The 20,424-nt window shown below is 39.8% G+C and overlaps 2 protein-coding genes and 1 long non-coding RNA gene across 5 annotated transcripts; 2 read left to right on the top strand and 1 right to left on the bottom strand.

Moving 5' to 3' along the window:
* The first annotated feature begins 1,310 nt into the window (after positions 1-1,310).
* LOC120743954 lies at positions 1,311-6,669 on the top strand. 3 transcript variants are annotated; one of them, XR_005698279.1, is made up of 3 exons: positions 1,311-1,435; positions 2,367-4,760; positions 6,140-6,669. It is a non-coding gene; the product is annotated as an uncharacterized LOC120743954 (long non-coding RNA). The 3 variants fall into 3 exon arrangements; XR_005698278.1 differs by having other exon boundaries at positions 2,367-4,898; XR_005698277.1 differs by having other exon boundaries at positions 2,367-5,288.
* A 1,510-nt stretch (positions 6,670-8,179) lies between these two features.
* On the top strand, positions 8,180-12,817 carry selenok (selenoprotein K). The gene is made up of 5 exons (XM_040047908.1): positions 8,180-8,292; positions 8,781-8,871; positions 9,256-9,330; positions 9,692-9,787; positions 12,038-12,817. Exons 1-4 carry the CDS (start codon positions 8,274-8,276, stop codon positions 9,780-9,782), a joined length of 276 nt encoding a protein of 91 aa, XP_039903842.1. The 5' UTR covers positions 8,180-8,273; the 3' UTR covers positions 9,783-9,787; positions 12,038-12,817.
* Positions 12,399-17,385, bottom strand: actr8 (actin related protein 8). Its single transcript, XM_040047907.1, has 13 exons — positions 17,102-17,385; positions 16,196-16,366; positions 15,976-16,086; positions 15,665-15,769; positions 15,367-15,540; positions 15,055-15,148; positions 14,842-14,974; positions 14,457-14,610; positions 14,204-14,299; positions 13,990-14,130; positions 13,583-13,892; positions 13,312-13,475; positions 12,399-13,184 (listed from the first exon to the last, which is right to left on the bottom strand). The coding sequence occupies exons 1-13, from the start codon at positions 17,234-17,236 to the stop codon at positions 13,041-13,043; spliced, it is 1,932 nt and encodes a 643-aa protein (XP_039903841.1). The 5' UTR covers positions 17,237-17,385; the 3' UTR covers positions 12,399-13,040.
* Positions 17,386-20,424: the final 3,039 nt, after the last annotated feature.

The raw sequence follows: 20,424 nt of genomic DNA, 5'->3' as shown, positions 1-20,424 counted from the left end.
GATAAATTATCTACTTCAATGCTGTATTTCAGTTACTTATGTATTTACAGCAAACGTTGCATGAACTTTGCTATAACTTAAATACTGCTCATTGTCACTTCTGCATTCATGGATAGATTCCACGGCACATATTACAACTATTAATGTCACATTAACATTCTCAGTGTTAGATGCCCCTATGCAGCTAGGTTTGTTTTGTGTTGGCAACAGTATTTCATGCCTATCAAAAGAGAGACGCTTCAGCACCCCCAAAATGAATCAAAGCACCCCCAACGATTTCTTACTCTTTTGACAATATTTGCTGTTTGTGTGACACACTACTAAAAATATAAAAAGCATACAGTACTTGGTTGAGACGTAACATTTTAACAGCAAAAGTATAGATACCCCCCCTCCCATAATGGTTTGTTCCAGCTCGCCTCTCCCCTACTCCGGCTCTGGCGCTCTTGCTGCCAGAGCCATGGTGGCTGAGACGCAGCTGAGCGGAGGTGTAAGTGCCTGGCTTAAAACAGGACATATTAGCTACATTTAACCTTTAGTTACTCTTTATATATATATATATATATTGTGTTCATAATTCCTTCTTCTTTGAGACCCTTTCTGCTGAGGCTGCAGTGAACAGTATGGATCAACTTCAGGACCAGATGTAAGTTTTAGATCCTGTTTCAGGTCTTTGCTGAATTTTTTTTTCTGTTTCTTAAGAACATGACATTGGGAACAAATGCTGTGTTTTTGTGACTCGCTGCTAGTAACAAAGTGCTTAAAGATAATATTTAAAAATTGGTTATTTACAAATTTGGCTGTAAAAAACATAAAATATTGAAATATTTTCAAAAGCCCTCAGAACTATTGCTGTCAGCTCCCTGGAAGTGAAATTGAAAGAAATGAGGGTTGACTCAAGAGTTTTGCACAGTACAGTGTGTGGTGCAAGGGGATTATTTATTTATTTATTTATTGTGAATCAAAATATCATTAATATTCGGAGAAATTATTTATGGAGCTTTTGTGTTTTATAGGATGTTGACAGAAGGGCGAGCTTAGTCTGTGTTACTTCAGAAACCTTGTGATAATCTGTATAGGACCTAGTTTCATAGTTTCTGGATGTTTTGTTGTAGTTCTGTTGGTTGGGGGGGCGGTAACTAATATAGTAATTTTTTTTCTGTCTTTAACCGGTAGGACCATCTGCTGGGTGACTGTTACCAACAAAAATAGAAAACAAAAACACTTTTTTACTCAGGTACTTCATGAACAGGGTATGAATAAAATTCTAACGTCTGCATTGGATCTTTGACTGTATCAATAATAGTTTTTTCACAAATTGAAAGTTTTATTGTGAAAAACCCCACCGGACGTACTTTATTCTCCTTGGCGAAACGCGTGACGCACAGGAGAGTAGCAGTGGACAAAAACACAGACTTGCCGTTCAGATTTAGTTGTAAGTACAGTGCATAATAGTACAAATTCTTTTGTGTTTAATTTTTCTATAAATTGTGTTACAAAGATGAAGGTGTGCTCGGAATATGCAGTTTGTTGAGGGGAGCTATGTTGTGGTTTGCTACCTGGCTAGCAAAACTGAACGTTACAGCAAAACTGATTATCATCGGTTTGGTTGGGAAAAAGCACCAACGAGCTTCTCTAAGTGTGCTTGAACTGTTGCACGGTGACGCAAAGTGTTCCGGTGATGTTATCTGGATCCTAAAACAGTTACGTGAACGTATCAGGTGCTGTTGGCTCATCTTCAGTGGTTTTGTGATTCCTGATGCTGGAATCAGCTTCACTCAGGACGCGTTTGTTTGATCCTGTAGAGCAGCAGATACCTGAACATTACACGGAAATCGTTCACAGGAGGAAGCCAGTTTTGGTGTTCACAAACACCAAAACTGGCACATATACTGTTTTTATGTTTACTTGTTTGATAAAGCTCATTAACCATGCGAAAACTCAAGATGGTGGCCATTTTCAACATGGCTGTTAACAAAGGCATCAACAAATATTAATTTTTATTTATTTTTTCAGATAAAGCCAATTAGCATCATATTATTGGGTCATAATAACTGATTGTTGCAGCTTTAGATGACTTTAGCATGTTGTTTTGTTATAATAATATGATGATGCATTAGTATATCTATATTAAACCTGCAAAATGATAAGCAGCTCAATATTTAAAATTAAGTGCGCTGAGTCAAAAATGTAATTGAATAGAAGTGGAAGTACTTAAAGTACAAGTATATTGAACGTGTTTGTTAGTAAAGCAATTCCAGAAGTGCACTTTTTTTGTACCACTAGTCTATCAGCTTCTCCAATAGTGTCAGTTAGATTTGAAATTTTACTTTCTGATAGTTTTTTTTTTAATGTTTTGCATTCAGGCCACAGAGCATCACCAGACATCCCTCTCAGAGTATACACAGCACTGCAGTGGACAAACCAAGGAACACCGCATGGAAACAATTCAGCTTTGATGTGAATGAGTCCAAGCTACAGAGGCAGTTGCTCAGCTATTAGCTTGACGATCAGTTGGGGTTGTCTGTCCAGTCTACAAGCAGTAGTCGAAACCTCTCCACCTCCAGCATGAGTGAGCTAACAGACTTTGAAAAAGGCAAAATAGTCGGCGCGCGTATTGGAGGCATGTCTGTGAGCGAAACTGCTGAGCTGTGTAACGTTTCAGCCCGAACAGTGATGAAAGTCATGAGTGCTTATAAGAATTATGGATTTGCTGCATCAGCACAGAAGAAAAAAAATACGCAAGCCACAGAAAAATACAGTTGCTAATGGAAAAGCGGCCAGGGCGAAAGTGGTTTCCGAGTCTAAGGTCACAACACAAAATCCTGATGAAGACATGGACACACCTGAACCCAAGACCCAAGAAGATGAGTAACTCGGTCTGATGAGCTGTACTTTGATCCTTATGTTACATTTAGACTTTTTCTGTTTTCAGAAAGCCACAGAATGCCTTTATTTAACCAACACTTTTCCTCTCTGCTGAGAGATTATCTCTTTAAAAAAAAATGAATATCAATTACTTTATTTATGGTAAACTAATTTTACTGTTTAGTTTAAAGAAATTCGACATAAGAATGGCCAAAAATGATTTTAAACTTTTTACTGATGTGAACTGGCTGTGTTGTAAACTCATACTTTCTTCTTTTTTTCTTTTTGAGCAATATTGCATATTTTCAACAAATAAATCTTAAAAGTGAATCTTTTTGTGTCTTTTCTCTCTTTGTTAATGACCCTATTTCATTTCTCAAATTGCACATCCTCTCTGAGAGACTGAGAGGAGGCAACAGGCAGTTAGAAAATTAGACGTCCTTCAAAGCTGTCGATTAAATACCATGGGGGAACAGTGTACATACATTTTGTTAAAGCACAACTGCTGTACTGAGATTAACTTCTGGGTCACCGGCAGGAGAGTAAATAAATAAAACTTCTTTTTCTTTTTTATTTAGACTTACTGCTTTCGCCATCTATTTAGAGAGCAAGGAGGACACTACATTTGACAGCTTGTCAGCAGCTGATTGGTCCACTAACCAGGACATCACTGCTTCAGCATTCAAACTCATGGAAGCGCCATATGACAGTGGACATTGGGGTACCTAAGTGACAGTGCTCCAACGCAGTGGCTGGGTTTCCTGCTCATCTGTCAGGTGACAGTGTCCAAAGGAGATAGTCACCACTTTAAAAGCAGTGTTCAAATCAGTATGAGTGACTTAACAGAGTTTGAAAGGTGCCAGATTGTTGCTGCACGGCTGTCGGGTGCATCTGTCACAAAAACGGCACAGCTGTTTAACGTGGCAAGGGGAACAGTGTCAAGAGTCATGACTGTGTATATCAAACATGGACGAACAGCATCAGCAAAAAAGAACAGCGGGCGCAAGTCAAAGCTCACTGAAAAGGACAGACAGACGCTTCTCCAGATAGTCGATGAACACCCCGAGTGCACCGCCTGTAAGATAACCTCAGAGCTGAATAGACACCTCTCTCACGCGGTCTCTGTAAAGACTCCGAAGACTGTGAGCTGCATAAAGCTGGTGTCTTTCGAGGAGCATCCAATCAGAAAGCAGAGATAGAAACTGATTCTCCAAAGTTCGATGGAAAGAACAGCGAGCCTTACAAACAATGTGAAGCACAGACGCTATCTGAACCCCAGGGTGCTGTGCACAGATACAACACAGACGAAGCTGGACCCCAAATTTGAACTTGAAAAAGATCACTACTTTCAAAGGTTTCTTGACAGGAATAAAGAACCTGAACCTCAGACTAATTAAAATTACCTCATCTGATGGTACATTTCAACCTTTTTCATTCTTGAGTGAACTCAGCTGTCACTTATGTATTCTGTGTGCTTTACATTATGAGCTGTGAAGAGTGGCTTGCACAGAGATTTATTTTATTTTATTTATTTTACCAGGTTTGCTAATATGATTTTCAGTTATCCAGCCATAATAACACTGTTTTAATTAAATGATAAAACAGTAAAACTAACAGATTTCTCTGAAATAAAATAACCAAGGCAAAGCTAACAGGCTACGGCATGCAAATATATTGAAAATGAAAAGTAATAGGTTCAATGATTAATATTTAAATAGAATCGCATGTGTTGAAAATTACAGTACTAAAGTAACTGCAGTGATTTAGCTTGTGCTTGTGCTTCACACGGTGACGCAACAACAGACCCGGAAGTGCAGCGCCAACCACAAACACACCTGTGACAGCGCCGCTGTTACTCTGTGGAAGAGGGTTCACGTGTCCAACCGTGAGAGGTTTGACCTGTGTTTTCATGCGTTTTCTCGGCGTCGGGGCGAATATGTTTTCAGTATTTAGGTTTTTTATGCAAAGAACGTTTTAAACCTCAACATGAACGTGTGACGGTAGAAAGGTGTAAGGCTACGTTTAGCCAGGTTAGCTTTGCTTTCTTAGCTTTTCTAACTGAAGCTGTGCAATAATGACTGATTGTTTTATTTTTAAGGTGGACAGCATTAGGCGGTTCAGTAAAACTCACTCGTTTTCCCGAAAAGAGCACATGACTGATTAAACCATTTTAGCTGTCTTGTTGCATTCGTGTCCTGACTGATTAGCTGTTAACCTGTTTCTTTTCGGGGGGTTCTGGAAGTGCTGGAGGTGAATTGGTGTAGAGAACAGTGGGTATGATTTTCAGGGGCCTGCACTACGAAGCAGAATTTCGTCTACTGCAGGTTTTCTGTACTGCCAAGGTGGTTCACTTCTCACGGAGGTACATCACCATGGTAACTGATGTTGCAGACGATGGACATTACATTAGTGATCAACAGGTATAAAGTCACCGCCCACTGACCAGTCTCTCTGAAAAAAAGCGTCACCATGGCAGATCCCCCGGGTCTCTGTGCAGCTGTAGAAAACAGCTCATCAGAGCAGACATAACTTTTCTGCAGATAGCAGGAGAGTAAAGATTTGCAATGGCGTCTTTGTGTTTCCCCGATGAGCATCAGTAATAATTAAAATTCATTTAAATTTTACAATAAATTTACTTAGGTAATATATTATATACATATTAGTGTATTAAATATATTAGTGTAGTATATTATCCTAAAGTAGGGCGTCCATTTACACCCAGTACCTATAGACCTTATATCAAATTTCCATAGGCAGAATGTATGTTTGAATTGTGTTTTTATTTTTTTTTTCTTCCCTCTTCCTGTTCTCATCCCATTAAATACCACCAGGGCAGCAGCTAAAAGAATAAAAACTAAAACTTTTTTAAATGTATGTTTTGGGCTTTTAATCCTTTATCTGATTGTACAGTGGAAAGAAGACAGTAAAGCTTGGAGAAAGACACCAAGTAAATAGCCTTAGTACAAATTCACACCAAGGCCCTCTGCATTATCCATATAGCATGGATCACCTGCTCATCCAGTTGTCCTATATATAATACATACTTTACTTGACTCAGAGTCATAATACTTTTTAAGGAGCCTGAAAGTACAGAACTGTTAGTTGGTAGGGTACTGGGGGCGCTAGTTAGAATTCATCCCTATAATTTGTCCCTCCATTAGCACACTGATTGCTAATCAACACAAAGAGAAAGACAACTGTGTATTGTTATTTCATTGTGTTTGAAATTTTAACTTCTGGTATTTTCTTCTTTCATGATTTTTGCATTCAGGCCAAGGAGTAAAACCAGTCATCTCCATCTACAGTGCTGTGCAAAAGTCTTGAGCCACCTTTTGTTTCTCTATATTTTGCTTCCCAAGGAGCCAGACTTGCTTGTAATTTTTAAAGTTGTTTTGAGCATCAAATTTCCAGGCTTTCTGAAGGTCTTTTTGCAAGTTTTTCCTTTGGACGTTGGCTTCATTGGAGCATAGAAAAGACATTTAATTCAAGGAATGAAGTAGTGTTGTGTTAACCCGTGATGAAAATCATAGCAAAGAACCAGTTATAAATGGTATATTTTGACAGTTTGTTCATTTGTTCTCATTTCTTTAGTTGCATCTTTAGTTAAATCAAGAAAAAAATGCCAAAGATAACACGGTTTGACAGGCATAAAATAGTACTTTTGCACCAACAAGGTGAACCCCAAAGAACTATTAGCCGAAAACTTGGCATATCTCGACATGGTGTGCAGTGTGTCCTTAAAAAATTTCAGCAAACCGGACAAGTGGAAGACAAAAGAAGAAGTGGCCGACCTAAAAAACTATCTACAGCAGATGAACAGTATCTGAAAGTCATGTCCTTAAGAAATCGTAAAAGATCCAGCAAAGACCTGACACAGGACCTGAGAGATGCATCTGGCCCTTCAGTTGATCCAGCTACTGTTCGCCGTAGCCTCATCAGAAATGGTCTCAAATCATTCTTAAAGAAGGGAAAGGGGGAAGAAAGGCTGACGTACAATATACTCAGCACTGGAATGGATAAAAGAAGAGAAGCAGTCGACACTACCCCGTCCAGTATGAGTGAGTTAACAGACTTTGAAAAGGGCCACATAGTTGGTGCACGGATTGCAGGACTGTCAGTCAGCGAAACTGCCGACTTATGTAACGTATCAAGCCAAACAGTGGAGAAAGTAATAAATGCTTATAATGAACACGGATTTACTCCATCAGCAATGAATAAAAAATATAAGCTACAGAAAAATGCTGGAGCTACTGAATCCAATCCAAGACCAGTTGCTGACTCTAAGACTGAAAAACAAAATTCTGATGAAGACGTAAACACATATGTATCCAAGATTAAAGATCATGAGTAACTTGGTCTGATGTGTTGTATTTTGAGCTTTCGGTTGCATTTGGACTGTTTCTGTGTTGATAAAGCAACAGTATGCCTTTATTTAACCGACAGTTTCCATCTGTGCTGAACTTTTTCATTTATTCACATTTTCATTTTTTTTGAAAAGGTTCAAAACGCTTTACTTTTTATTTACTTGAGATAGACTTCCACAGAATGCCTTCACAAACCTTCATTCTTTGTCCAAGCTGGATGTGAGCAAACATGGGTCTCTGTGCAGACTGACAAATATTCATAAAAGTAGATCAACTTGAAAATATTTAACAGTATTCCATTATAATGTTATAATATATTGCTCCTTATTTATAGACCGATGTTTGGCTGTGAATGTGTTGGCTGGTTTACACCGTGTGTGTATTATATTGTAAGGCAAAGCTTTTTTATTTTGCATGCATCATGAAGAGCTCTTATTAAAAGTGAATATGGAACAAGATCCCTAGAAAATAAAGACTTGTGCTTCTACTATCTCCTCTGAATTACTAAGTTGTTCTTTTAAAATGTTATGCTAGTGACTGGAGAATATCAATCCATCCATTTTCTTAACTGCTTATTTAGTTCAGGGTTGTGGTAGTGGAAATGTGTAATGTTTTTCACCCATTCACACACACGTTCATACAAGCAATTCATTTTTATTACTATTACTGTAATATTGAAGCTTTAGGGGAAATGCTGTACGGCCCTATTATATACAGACAACAGCAGTTACTCATGGGGCCTCCCACCTTCTAGAGAGTGAGTCGTAGATTGAGTTCCAAGAAGTAATAACTTGAGCAACGTCAGACACTCCCCTTTCTTTGTAATACATAGATATATCTATTAATCATATAAAAAATAAGTTGCTATGTGGTTAGGTTTTTTTTTGACGTTGAAATGTTTTTCTATAATGAGTGTAAGGTAAGGTGGTTGTAGCTGTTGTGTGTGGTGCGCATGCGTGTCACATAACGCAGCAACAGACCCGGAAATGCGAAGCCAACCGTAAACACAGCTGTGGCAGTGCTGCTGTTACTTTCTGGAAGATGGTGTACGTGTCCAACGGTGAGTGGTTTCCCTGCTTTAACGGTTTCTTTGTTTGTTTGATATTTATTAGGTGTTTTTATACATTTTAGAACATAACCACCGCATGAATGTGTGAAAAGTGTTAGGTTACATTTAGCCATGTAGGATGTTAGCTAGCCTGGTTGAATCTGCGTAGCAGAAAGAAGTGCTGAGCTGATGAACCTTAGGTGGTGTTTTAAAACTTCGTCGCTTTTCCAGAATCCGATATGTGACTGCGATTTCGTTTGGGCTTCAACTTCATAGTGGAACGAAATTTATCTTTCTTTAAAACTGTTTTGAAATGTGCTGCAACTCGTTTATGCCCTGATTAGCTGTTAGCCTTTGTGTACTGAAGGCCAGCTAAAGAGTAAATCCGGGTTAACGATTGGCTGGTGCACTCATGATTATTATACATGTATTCCCGTCTTGCAATGTGAACAGCATCACAGATCCCTGCTGTCTGACCCACCTCTGTGTTTCTCCATCAGGCCAGGTCCTGGATAGCAGGGCACAGTCTCCATGGCGCCTGTCCTTACTGGTTGATCTTTTCTGGGGAGCAGTGGAGTTTATTGGCCTCTTGTAAGTCAAATGAGAATTAAATGAAATAAATAAAACAAAATAGCCACCTTTATTTAACATAATGGATGAGTGACCTTTTGAATAATCATTAATATTCTCATTGCCTGTATTTAAGGTTCGTTAAGAGTTGTTTGATTGTATTTACTGTTGTATTTTCACATTTGTTTTTCTACCTTAAAAAGATGCTGAAAATCTCTTTCTTCCGCTAAAGATAGATGACTTACAGTTTCTCTAATACTGCTAATCTGTTGCCTGTAAAACTGATTGGAATGTGGTGTAATAAACTTACAATATAGTGAGTAAGCAAGAGGCTTTTCTTAGAGCCTCCATTTTGGTTTATTCTGAATTAAGCACAAGCCCCCACTCTTTTTTTTCTTTTACCAGTTTCAAAACCATGTTTCACCCCGACATGTCAAAGAATGGAAGCTCTGTTTCATCACGCTTCACTGACGGCAGAGGGTAAGTCCCTGAAACACCATTAGTTGTGTCACACACACATACACACACTGAACACCAATTCTGCACTACCTTTATGTTAAACACTGAAAATTACGTAATCCGATGTAGGAGCAAGCTAGCTTATTAGGAATTGTGTGTCATGTGTAACACAAAGCTAATAAGATGCATGTGATGTTATTTCTTTTTCAGTTGTATCTAAAAAATTGTCATAATCCAGAGAATGACAAATGCAGTTTAACAAAGCTGTTGCTCATTTCAGCACTTGAATTAATTTATATTTAAGCTGTTTAACGCATTAACGCTGACAGCACTAATTTATACCACTTGTTCCTCACATTCTTGTCTACTGTTGGTTATACAGTCCTCCAGGTCCACCTGGTGGCAGAAGGAGGATGGGAAGAATAAACCATGGTGCAGGGCCCAGTCCTCCACCAATGGGTGGAGGAGGATGAGGAAGGTGAGAATTTTTTATTGTCTTTTTTTATTAAACAGTCCATTTTAGTATCAGCTCATATGTAAAGTGAAATTAATTTCAAAGAATGAATGACACAGAAACAAAATGTGCATGTCAGTTTGCTGTATATGTGCTTGTGTAGTCATTAGGGCTGCCACGATTAATCGACTAGTCACGATTACGTCGACTATTAAAATTGTCGACGACTAATTTAATAGTTGACGCGTCATTTGACGCTTTGTAAGATCCCAAAAGACGCAGGAATAAGTAGTAGGATTTAAGAGTGTAATAACAGACTGAAACAGAAGACGGCAGCACTGCATGTACAAGGATGCCAGCTGCCGTTAAACCCTGAAGAAGAAGAAGCTGTGTCCCAGAATTCATAGCGCGGCCCTGCTCAGTTGTCAACAATGACGGCAGCTAGTTAGTTTTAATATTACTCTTATTATTCTTTCTGGCTCACAAAATAAACGTTTAACATATTTTCAGGCAAGAATGTAGCTGTGTAAACTTCAAATATCTGCTCAGCTTATCAAGACACATATTTTCAAAAGCGCTCCGACGTTTTCGGAGACGTCTGTTACCCACCAGCTCGATAGCTAGCCGGGATTCAAGGCTCACTAGAGCCGGTGAGAACACTGGACTCCCGGCAAATCGTTTTCAAAACCACCGCCGTCTTTCGCTACTTAGGTTAAAGATGATATGTAAGTCACTTAGATAACTTAAAAGTGATATTGTTTGGCTTTTTTTAGTATTTTATTTATTCCTGAGTAAATCAGTTTGGCTGAGATTAAAGTTATAGTTTTTACACAACTGAATAAACGTCAAGCAGACAACTGATTATCAGAAGTGTGAGATGCTCAAGAATATACTGCGGTGTCCTGTTATATAGGGTGGGCCATTTATATGGATACACTGTAATAACATGGGACTGGTTGGTGATATTAAAGTCCTGTTTGTGGCACTTTAGTATATCTGAGGGGCAAACTCCTCAAGATAGGTGGTGACCATGGTGGCCATTTAGAAGTCGGCTGGATTGTCAACCCTCTTCTCCCACTCTTCACATACTGATAGCAACACCGCAGGAGAAATGCCAGCACAGGCATCCAGTATCCGTAGTTTCAGGTGCTGCACATCTCGTATCTTCACACCATAGACAATTGCCTTCAGATGACCCCAAAGATAAAAGTCTAAGGGGGTCAGATCGGGAGACCTTGGGGGCCATTCAACTGGCCCACGACAACCAATCCACTTTCCAGGAAACTGTTCATCTAGAAACGATCGGACCTGGCACCTAGGACTGGGCCATATCATACTGTTCACGGTAATACCAGTATAATGTTGGGCAACGATAAGAAAATGAAATATTGCGATAGAATATGGGTAAAACGCGCATGCGCAGTGCCTTTGTTTTCATATGCACATGGCGGAAAAAGCATGGCGGCGACGGAGAATGAGGAGAGTGAAAGCGGATCGTTAAATGAAACGGATGAACCAGAATTGGTTTGTAAAAATGCTGCAACTGCAGTGGTGTGGCATTGGTTTGGCTTTCGTCCGTCAGATACACAACAAAGCACTATTTTTTGTGGTGGTGGAGGCCAACAGGTGGATGAGGGAAAGGGGAGGCAGGAGGAGCAGAGAGTTAGCACATACCTTAAACACTTCAAGCTGTAAGCTAATCATAGTTATATAAGAGCAGATGCATGCTGGTGCAATAAGCTGTACGTTTTATGTCCAATGGATGCATGATCTGATTAGTCGACTAATCGCAAAAATAATCGGTGACTAGTCGACTATCAAAATAATCGTTTGTGGCAGCCCTAGTGGTCATATTGATGGAAAGGTTTTTGTAGTTTTCTTGTGTTATATCTATTTGCATTTCTTTACTAAGGTTACATTGTACTGAGTTCTAGATAAGTGCTACTTTTGTGTAATAACTGTTAGGGTTATCATGATCTGATCACTTGATCATTAACAAAAAATACTGGGGGGTGGCCAGTGGTACTCTTCAGCCTCCTACTACATGGACCTATGGCAACACCATCACCCTACTGGAAAGTAGCCCTCAGCCTTTTATAGCTGAAGAGTAAACAATTAACTCCTTTTTTAATGCATTTTAACATTACTCATTATTACTCATGAATGCATTTAGGTTATTACCTTGGGGGACCTAGCCTAACAAAGAAACTGATTATATATGGCCGTGATATGAAAACACTGCCTGACTGTTATATTACCCGCTCCTCTCTCTAGGTAAACGCCTACACATGCCGTGTAGGCGTGGGGCCTTGCACAGTGTCTTAGAAGCCAAGGAAAGATGATAAAGTCACAGTGCTAAGGCCCTTCCTCATCAGCTGTCACTGTCACAAGCAGTTTCTTGACGCCTTTCTGGGAATTCCTACACGTAGGGGCCAGAACGGCTGATACCACAGCTATCCACATCACTTCTTCCCTCATTTTCTGCGTCGGCTTTTCCAACTTGCAGTATCACCAGTTTCTTAGATATGGGTTATGATTCCTGGGAGTCATCAGCTAATGTATTTTTTTGTATCCTTCTGTTGAATAAAAAAAAAAAAATACTGAGTGTGTCTCCTGCTATTATTGCCACATTTGGTAATCACACAGCTTGGTTCCACAAAGAGCTGGTCGGTACTAATAGCAGTATCACACCTTTGGCTCAGCACTAATTGTTAGGATATCTAAAATCAATGGATAATTTGGTAATGGCACAGGTATACATTGTCTTTTCTTTTTAAACTCAAATTGCAAAAGTTGATTAAGACTTGATTATATCAGTCTTGTGTGTGAATATGATATAATTCCAAGGAGTACACTTAATCACTTAATGTTTCTATCAATTCCAAATATCTTGTACCAGGTATCATGGGTTTACTGTATTTAGAATTCCAGACATTCATGAACATTCAGAGCATTGTGATACAACTGCAGTACATGACATAAAACTGTCAAACTTATTTAATACTGTTCAGAAGTAACAGAAATATCTGCATTGTCTTAAACAGCCAGGAAAAAGCACTGAAAACACTGGTGACTGTGCTAGAATTGTCAGAATTTGCTGTCACACTATGTATAGAGTTTATTTAAGGAATTAAATCTTTTTTTCTGGAAAAACAGTTCTCACTCTTCCTTTATTTACTGCAGAAATGTGCTCGACAGTTTGCCAATTTCATCCTTCTGTAGTCCACTGAACAGTGGGACAGTTTGAGTCACCATTTCAAGTAAGAAGAGCCTGTTTTCACCACACAAAGGCAGCTCTTTCACGGAGCATTCGGACACCAAAGCGGTGCCATTCCCTCTGGTGGATCCACATTTCTTGCGTGGTGTCCAAACATGCCAGCACTGCTCCACCTTTCCATGAGATCAGCCGAGGATCCATGTCCTAGAGCACATACGTGTCATATAAAATACATTACAGGATCAGTCTGCACTATAAAGTTATCTGTCTTTTGAAGACAGATGCAGGTCTGTGACCTTTTCTGAGATATACTAAGGTAATTTTGGGGTACCTTTGGACGTGTGACAACTTCCACATTGTCTACCAGCCTTCTGAAGGACGGTGGCATCTTGTTGATGATGCGGTGAAGAAGGAATTCCTGAACTCCATGAAACATGAGCCCCCCTCCCACAACCAGGATGGAGCTGTACATCTTTCGTTTGGTTTCATCTGATGCTGTAAATGAAATGAGTACAGAGGCTCAAACAGGATATCCCATGGAAGTTTTTATTCTCATCGCTAGATCTTTGAATATAAAAACAAAAATTAACTTCATCACTTACCACAGCAGTCGATGCTATGCAGGACTGCCTTATCTAATCCCAATGCTTTGCTCTCAAATTGGCTCATGATGGCCGTCTTCCTGGACAGATGGGCAGACACAGGCTCTTCCACCTCTCCTGCTCCCATCAGGGACTCTCCATGGGCAGCCCCAAGCTCTGTTTCCCCCTGCATCCCTCCTCCTCCACCACCACTCCCACAGCTCCTGGGTAGATCTGACAGGTCCCCAGTCCCTCCCTGACTGCTCATCTCCCCTTCCAAACATCCACTTGGTCTGGAAATAGCTTTCCTGTCTGCAGCTGATTTGGAGGACTATTGGAGAAAATAATTAAGTAAAAAAATAGCTGAGAACCATTTGGTTTCATTGGTTTCAGTCTATGAAACCTGTATGTGTGTGTGTGTGTTTTACCTGGTCCTGTTTGCTCTGTGTAGCAAGGAGGTAGTGTTCATCATGAGGGTCCTCTGAGTCGCCTTGGGAACGGAACTGAAGCGATGACATCTTCTGACCTACAATCCCAAACGTCGTCGGGTAAAAAAGGCCCATGGGTGCCTATAAAGAAGACAGAAAAGTAGTTCAGCACCAGTATCAAAACAGCATCATCTTCACCTTCTGATATAATTACCTGTAGTTTCTCATCCCCAAGTCGAACCTGGTACAGAAGAGCCGGGGCCTCTGGAAAACGTGTCTGAAATTCATGATCTTGTAGCCCTGATATGTCCTGTTAAGAGAAAACAGAAAAAAGATTTTGTAGTTAATATGTACTTAAAATTGCTCCATCGATTATTTAGAAGTGAGTATGGCTAAATACTCAAAGATGCTAACAAATCATTGTAATGCATAGACACTAACACCCTCCCACCCTGACTAACACACACTTGATCTAGATGGCAGAAGGTCTCTTTCAGATGCTGCAGGAGCTGACAGTCTAGTCTGTTAGACAGCTGACAATCTCTGTAGGGAAATCCTGCCCTCTGCAGGAGCCAGAAGAAAGTGCGGGTCACATCTGAGCCACCGTATGCTAAACACAACCTGCAAAGTCCCACAAATACAAGATACCATGTAAGAAATTTGCTAAATAATGCAATAAAAGCAGGAAGTGAAACTAACATGAGTTTTAAAATTAAATATTCACTGTTCTGTGTTTGTTGTCTGTGACAACCAGGTCAAATAATTAAATATTAAATATATTTCATATGAAATAATGTTTAATATTAAATGTATTTCATTTAAGCAAACATAAACGTGAGTTTTGAGCCCCACCTGGAGTTTCGATGTGACACTCCGTCCTCCACACAACAGATACTGGTCTTCTGGTCGCCTACATCCACGACACAAGCGCTACTCAACCCACTGCCAAAAGTAGCACACACCGACTCCTGGTGCACAATGATAGCTACACACAAAAAGACCAGGAAGTAAGTTGATGGAAACAAAGAAATTTCCACTTAGTTACGTGTGAAGATTGTGTAATACCTGAGAACCCTATATTGAGCAGCAGCATGTTCACAACCTCTTTGATGTGCTGTCTGTTGTAGATGTCAGGGACCAACAGGATACATCTGTAATACTAAAAGAAATAATGCGAAATGAGCAACTGATGATTAATGTGGATGACCATCTGTTTGAAAGTTTATGGAACACAAAGCCTGTAGAAAGCCTCTATTACAGAAGCAGCTAGCTAGCTAGACAGCTAGATAGAGTCTTATTTTTTATACTAATATAAAGAAATGAGGGATTTATCAAGACTACTGCATCCTGCTATAGAACTGAGAAGTTTTCTCCTACCTTTAAATCTTTGAGAGGGATCTCCAGATGCTTCTGAATCACATGACTCCAAATTGTCTCAAGGTCAGCCAGGACAGCAGTCAGTGAGCCTCCAGGACCAGCATGCACATTGAGCTGACCTCTGACTACAGGCCAGTGGATGTTGTAACAGTCTGTTGGATTCACATAAAGAGCCTGTGCAATAGCAGAAGGGGGGGGGGGGGGGGGGTAAAAATTAATCAAGGCTTTAGGTAATGAAAATGGCTTAACAAGTCATATTTCACAGAAGTTACGAGTTTGCTCTAATACATTCACCGACCTCCTCTCCAACCAAATAAGGAGGATGGTGGGTTGTGTTTGTCCACTTCACTCTGGAGCTGCTGTCTAGCACCGCAGGACGGATCTGACAGTTATACGCTCTGGCCTAAAAACAAACATACAAAACTGAACCACTGCTATAAGAAAATACTTTTATGGATTAACATCATAATCAATTAATGAAAAGAGTTATTCAAACCTTACTAAGTTGCTATAGGACCTTAAGGTCTTTATTTCTTTATTGTATAAGATAGAAGAGAATCACACTGCATTGTGTTGCTTTCTTCCCTAATTTCTCTTTTATAACCATACCTGATCAGCAGACACAGGAGTCCTCCGCACTCCGTTTGACTTCTTCTTGGACCATATAGCCTGATCAACCATTTTAAGGCCATTCTGCCTCTGCTCGTTGCTTTCTGGTTTCTGTTGGATATTAAGACAAAACAATAAGGATAAACACTTAAAAATGACACCATTTAATTTGACAACAGTGAAGTTGTATTATGGGTGCACCTGGTTTTGAGTCACATACATTTAGACCTTCTCTCAACAGCCATGCATCTTCATAGCGGGGCTGGCCACTTTGCTTGTGCCTGCGTGCTATTACATGTGGGACCGTCACTGGAAGGGTGTCCGTTGCTCGGCCAATACGGAGCGTCCTCGATCCAGGGTGGATGACAACTACAAAATTGCTCTGTATTTGCTGTGAAAAAGAATAGAAATTTCAAGTTTCACCCAACAAAAGAGCAACTGTGGACACCTGCGTGGCCTCTACTCTTATGGAAAGACTGGCCACTAGTTTTTGGAAACTGGCTGCATGGATCTGTTTCCATCCAAGGGCTCTGGTGAGGTCAGAGCTATGTGCAGGATAGTCTATATCTTCCACACCACACTGGAGCTGTTGGCATAATGTTAGACGTGCATTAATGCCAGCACAAAAACGAAAACTCTACATGTTGTATCATTAGGTTTAAGCCTTTAAAAAGAGCCCAAACCCCGTCATCCTTGCAGCTAGTCTTAACCCCAAACAAAGATACTGACTGTTAAACCTAGTTTCCACATCTACCACATCTAAGCTCCTGAACCTTTAAAGAGGGGCTTAAATCAGAAGGGTTAACACGTGTTTTCATCCGTGTTGGGAAAAACAAAAAGAGGTCAACAATTAAGAGCTAAAATATTTCAATATCAGCTTTAACTCAACAACTCTGAGCTTTAAACCTTGTTGCCACATGTAGCATGTTATAGACCCATTTAGCAACAGTGTACTACCAAAACAGTGTACTAATACGATAGTAAACGCACCATCACAATAGTTTAGCATGTGTCAAGTGAGAACAAAATGTTCACGAAAAATACAAATGCTACATTATAGATTTCTGGCATATATACGGCTATAGTTCATGTATACAACAGCTGGGTACTTCATTTTCCGTCTCACCTCTTGAGGAGGCTCTGGTATCGCCGGAGGAGCGATGGGTCTTTTCACCCCGCGCTGCTGCTCCTTCTCTTTCTCCCTGTCTCGCTCCTTTTCTTTGTCCTTCCCGTTATCCTGCTCTTTCTCCGCCTGGGTCATGGTCTCCTTTCCACTTAATCCACTAAATACTTAGAAATGACAAAGTCACGGTCTTCTAGTCCCAGCGAGATGGTTCAAAATTGAAGCACAAGCTAACACTGTTGCCTTCCCTCTGAATGAAAAGTTTACTTCCGTGTTCGGTCACGTGGTGCAACATTTCGCTTTCTATTTGTCCAAAGATTTCTCTGCGCGTCTCCGCATTTTTGTTTGTTCGTTCGTACATTTTTAATACGTTTTATTTTCGTTTTTATATTTTTTAGAAGACATAATATTCCATTGTTTGTGGTGTGAAGCGTTAATGACTGGCGATAATAGTTTTTCCGATGGTACAGGGTGTTGTTTTAGATCGTTTTACAAGACGTGGCAATTTCTTTCTTCATAAACTTTATTTAAACTTTTAGAAGAAGAAGAAACAAAAAGGAGCTATAGCTCCATCACCCTGCGCCGGTGATAGAAAAAACATTTCAACATAGCATAGCATAGCATCTTTATTTATAACGCACTATACATCCAGCAATGTTGGCCGAAGTGCTACAAATATAAAACAAAGAGAAAACAGTTTAAATTACATATCGAATATCTTAAAATTAAACATAATATAATTCATAAGAAACATATTAAGAGACATCAAGTCCTGCTCTGCTGAAAGCCAAGGTAAATAGATATTTTTTAAGACGTGATTTAAAAACAGATAAGGAAGATGCCTGTCTAACATGTAAAGGCAACATCAGACATGGGATTTGGGATTTTTATATAATATCTTCACATGATGTGGCCAGTTTATATATATTATTTTCCTGGGTTAGTATGGGGCCTCTAGTAGTGATGTGACCAAAACAAATCCATGTTCAGTAATTAAGGTACTTTGCATTGATTATTTTTATTTAAGAGAAATCTATTAGTTTTCCTGTTTGACCATTTGATTAAAACAGTGTTATTGAACCTGGGTAACTGAAAATCCCATTAGCAAAACTGGTTAAACAATAAATCTCTAGGCAAGCCAGATCCTGCACTTCTCTTGATGTAAAGCATAGAGTATTTAGTGCCTGAGTTCACAGAAGTTGTTACTTATCAGAAGTCACCAGAGGTTTTTTAGAGCCGATACCCCTAATCCTAAAAACGGGTAGTCAAACATAAGAGCTGGGGGCCACAAATAACATTTTCCTACTAATAAGGACCTCCCCCATCACCATCCAGACTTCAGCAAAGTAATTAAGTAATAAATAAACAATTAAAAGACAGAAAGGTTCCCGTTTTCACTGTTTACTATAGAATTTTCTTTTCACAACGAGACTAAATGTTTTGGTTTGTTTGTTGTTTTAAAGAAAATTTTCTGTGAATTCAAAAACCTTTCCTATAATTACAGGGCAGTCTGGAGAATGAGCTACCAGAAATTCTTTCCTACAGCTGCATTTCTTTATTATGTGGAAAAACCTAGATGTACTGTTCAAACTACAATTCTTTTTCTCCTAATAAGATATCTCAGGGAATAAATGTGCAGGTAGAGTCTTTTGCATTGTCAGAAAGGGGAGTTTCACTGGTCAGACCTACTGTTGGTCAAAGTGGGTTGTTTGTGGCCCACGTGGTAACATGAGTTTAACAACCCTACTCTAGAGGGTGGGAGATAAGATAAGTAACTGCGTCTGAGCTAAATAGCATAAGCCCTAAATAAACAGCACTTCCCTAAAAAACCTTTAATACTCCGATAATAAAATATATATTTTTCAGTACCGCGACCATGAATTGAATAAATGGTTCAGAAAATAGAATAGTCTCCAGTGACCACCATCAGCTCTGTGAAGAAGCTCAACATCTTGTGGAATATTTCAGAAGGTTAGTGGAGGGTTTTATACACATTAATGCAGAAGAACAAGTGTTTATTTTCTAATAATTTCCACAAGTTCCATGTTGGTTTTTGAACTCATAAAAAATGGCTTGGGATAGGAATGAAGGAATTAAATCATTACTGTGAGTATTACTATTGAACCAATCTGGACATATAAAAAAATTGTTGAAATGTGCCATTAGATGAGGTAATTCCTTTTAACTAGTATGAGGTTCAGGTTCTTTATTCCTGTCATGAAACCTTTGGGAGTAGTGATCTTTTTCACATTCAGATTTGGGGTTCAGCTTCTTCTTTGTTGTACCTTGGCACAAACTTTGGGGAATCAGTTTCTAGATCTGCTTTCTGATTGGCTGCTCCTCGAAAGATACCAATATCTGTAAAGATACCTTTACAGACACTGTGTGAGACAGGTGTCTGTTCAGCTCTGAGCTTCTCTTACAGGCGGTGTACTCGGGTCTAGAGTCTGTCTGTCCTTTCCAGTAAGCTTTGATTTGTCATAAAATTATGACCATTTGTCTAAGTTGAGTCCCCCTTGTACTGCCAAAACACACCTCACCCATTGAGGCATGGACTCCACTACCCCCTGAAGGTGTGCTGTGTTATCTGGCACCAATGTGTTACTAACAGATTCTTTAAGTCCTGTAAGTTGCAAGGTGAAGCCTCCATGGATTGGACTTGTTTGCAGTGCATGTCTCACAGAACCATTTTTGTGCTAGGGCATAGTATCCTGCTGAAAGAGGCCACAGCCATCACGGCATACTGTTTCCATGAAAAGGTCTAAATGGTCTGCAACAATGCTCAGGTAGGGGGTACGTGGCAAAGTAACACCAAATGGATGGCAGGACCCAAGGCTTCCCAGCAGAACATTGCTCAAAGCATCAGAGTCCCATACGCAACAAACTGCGATGCACTGTGTATTCTGACACCTTTCTATCAGAACCAGCATTAAATTTTTCAGCAATCTGAGCTACAGTAGCTCTTGTGTTGGATTGCACCACATGGGCCAGCCTTTGCTGCCCACTTGCATCAATCAGCCTCGGTCGCCCCTGTCGATGGTTCACCACTGTTCCCTCCTTGGACCACTTTTGATAGATACTGATCACTGCAGACCGGGAACACCCCACAAGAGCTGTAGTTTTGGAGATGCTCTGACCCAGTCGTCTAGCCATCACAATTTGTCCCTTGTCAAAGTCACTCGCTTGCCCATGTTTACTGCTTCTAGGCCATAAATCAGCAGCTGGCAAGACGTTAAATGTAGTGCCCTCGTTGGTCCTTAAAAGAATGGAGAAAGCAGTTAGAGAAAATGAAAGAAAAACACAGTTGCGTTTATTTACAATAAATG

Source organism: Simochromis diagramma, unplaced genomic scaffold, assembly GCF_900408965.1.
Source record: "Simochromis diagramma unplaced genomic scaffold, fSimDia1.1 OVJJ01000387.1, whole genome shotgun sequence".
Classification (NCBI taxonomy): Eukaryota; Metazoa; Chordata; class Actinopteri; order Cichliformes; family Cichlidae; genus Simochromis; species Simochromis diagramma.
Note: the sequence above shows the minus strand (reverse complement) of the source record. Positions and strands in the feature narration are given on the sequence as shown.

Coding starts and splice junctions, on each gene's coding strand:
- selenok (XM_040047908.1), top strand. Junction 8,872..9,255: donor GTGGAGTTTATTGGCCTCTT/GTAAGTCAAATG, acceptor TTCTTTTACCAG/TTTCAAAACCATGTTTCACC. Junction 9,331..9,691: donor CGCTTCACTGACGGCAGAGG/GTAAGTCCCTGA, acceptor TTGGTTATACAG/TCCTCCAGGTCCACCTGGTG.
- actr8 (XM_040047907.1), bottom strand. CDS start 17,236: ATGACCCAGGCGGAGAAAGAGCAGGATAACGGGAAGGACAAAGAAAAG. Junction 16,367..17,101: donor TACCAGAGCCTCCTCAAGAG/GTGAGACGGAAA, acceptor TCTTTTTCACAG/CAAATACAGAGCAATTTTGT. Junction 15,770..15,975: donor CTCCTGTGTCTGCTGATCAG/GTATGGTTATAA, acceptor GTTTGTTTTTAG/GCCAGAGCGTATAACTGTCA.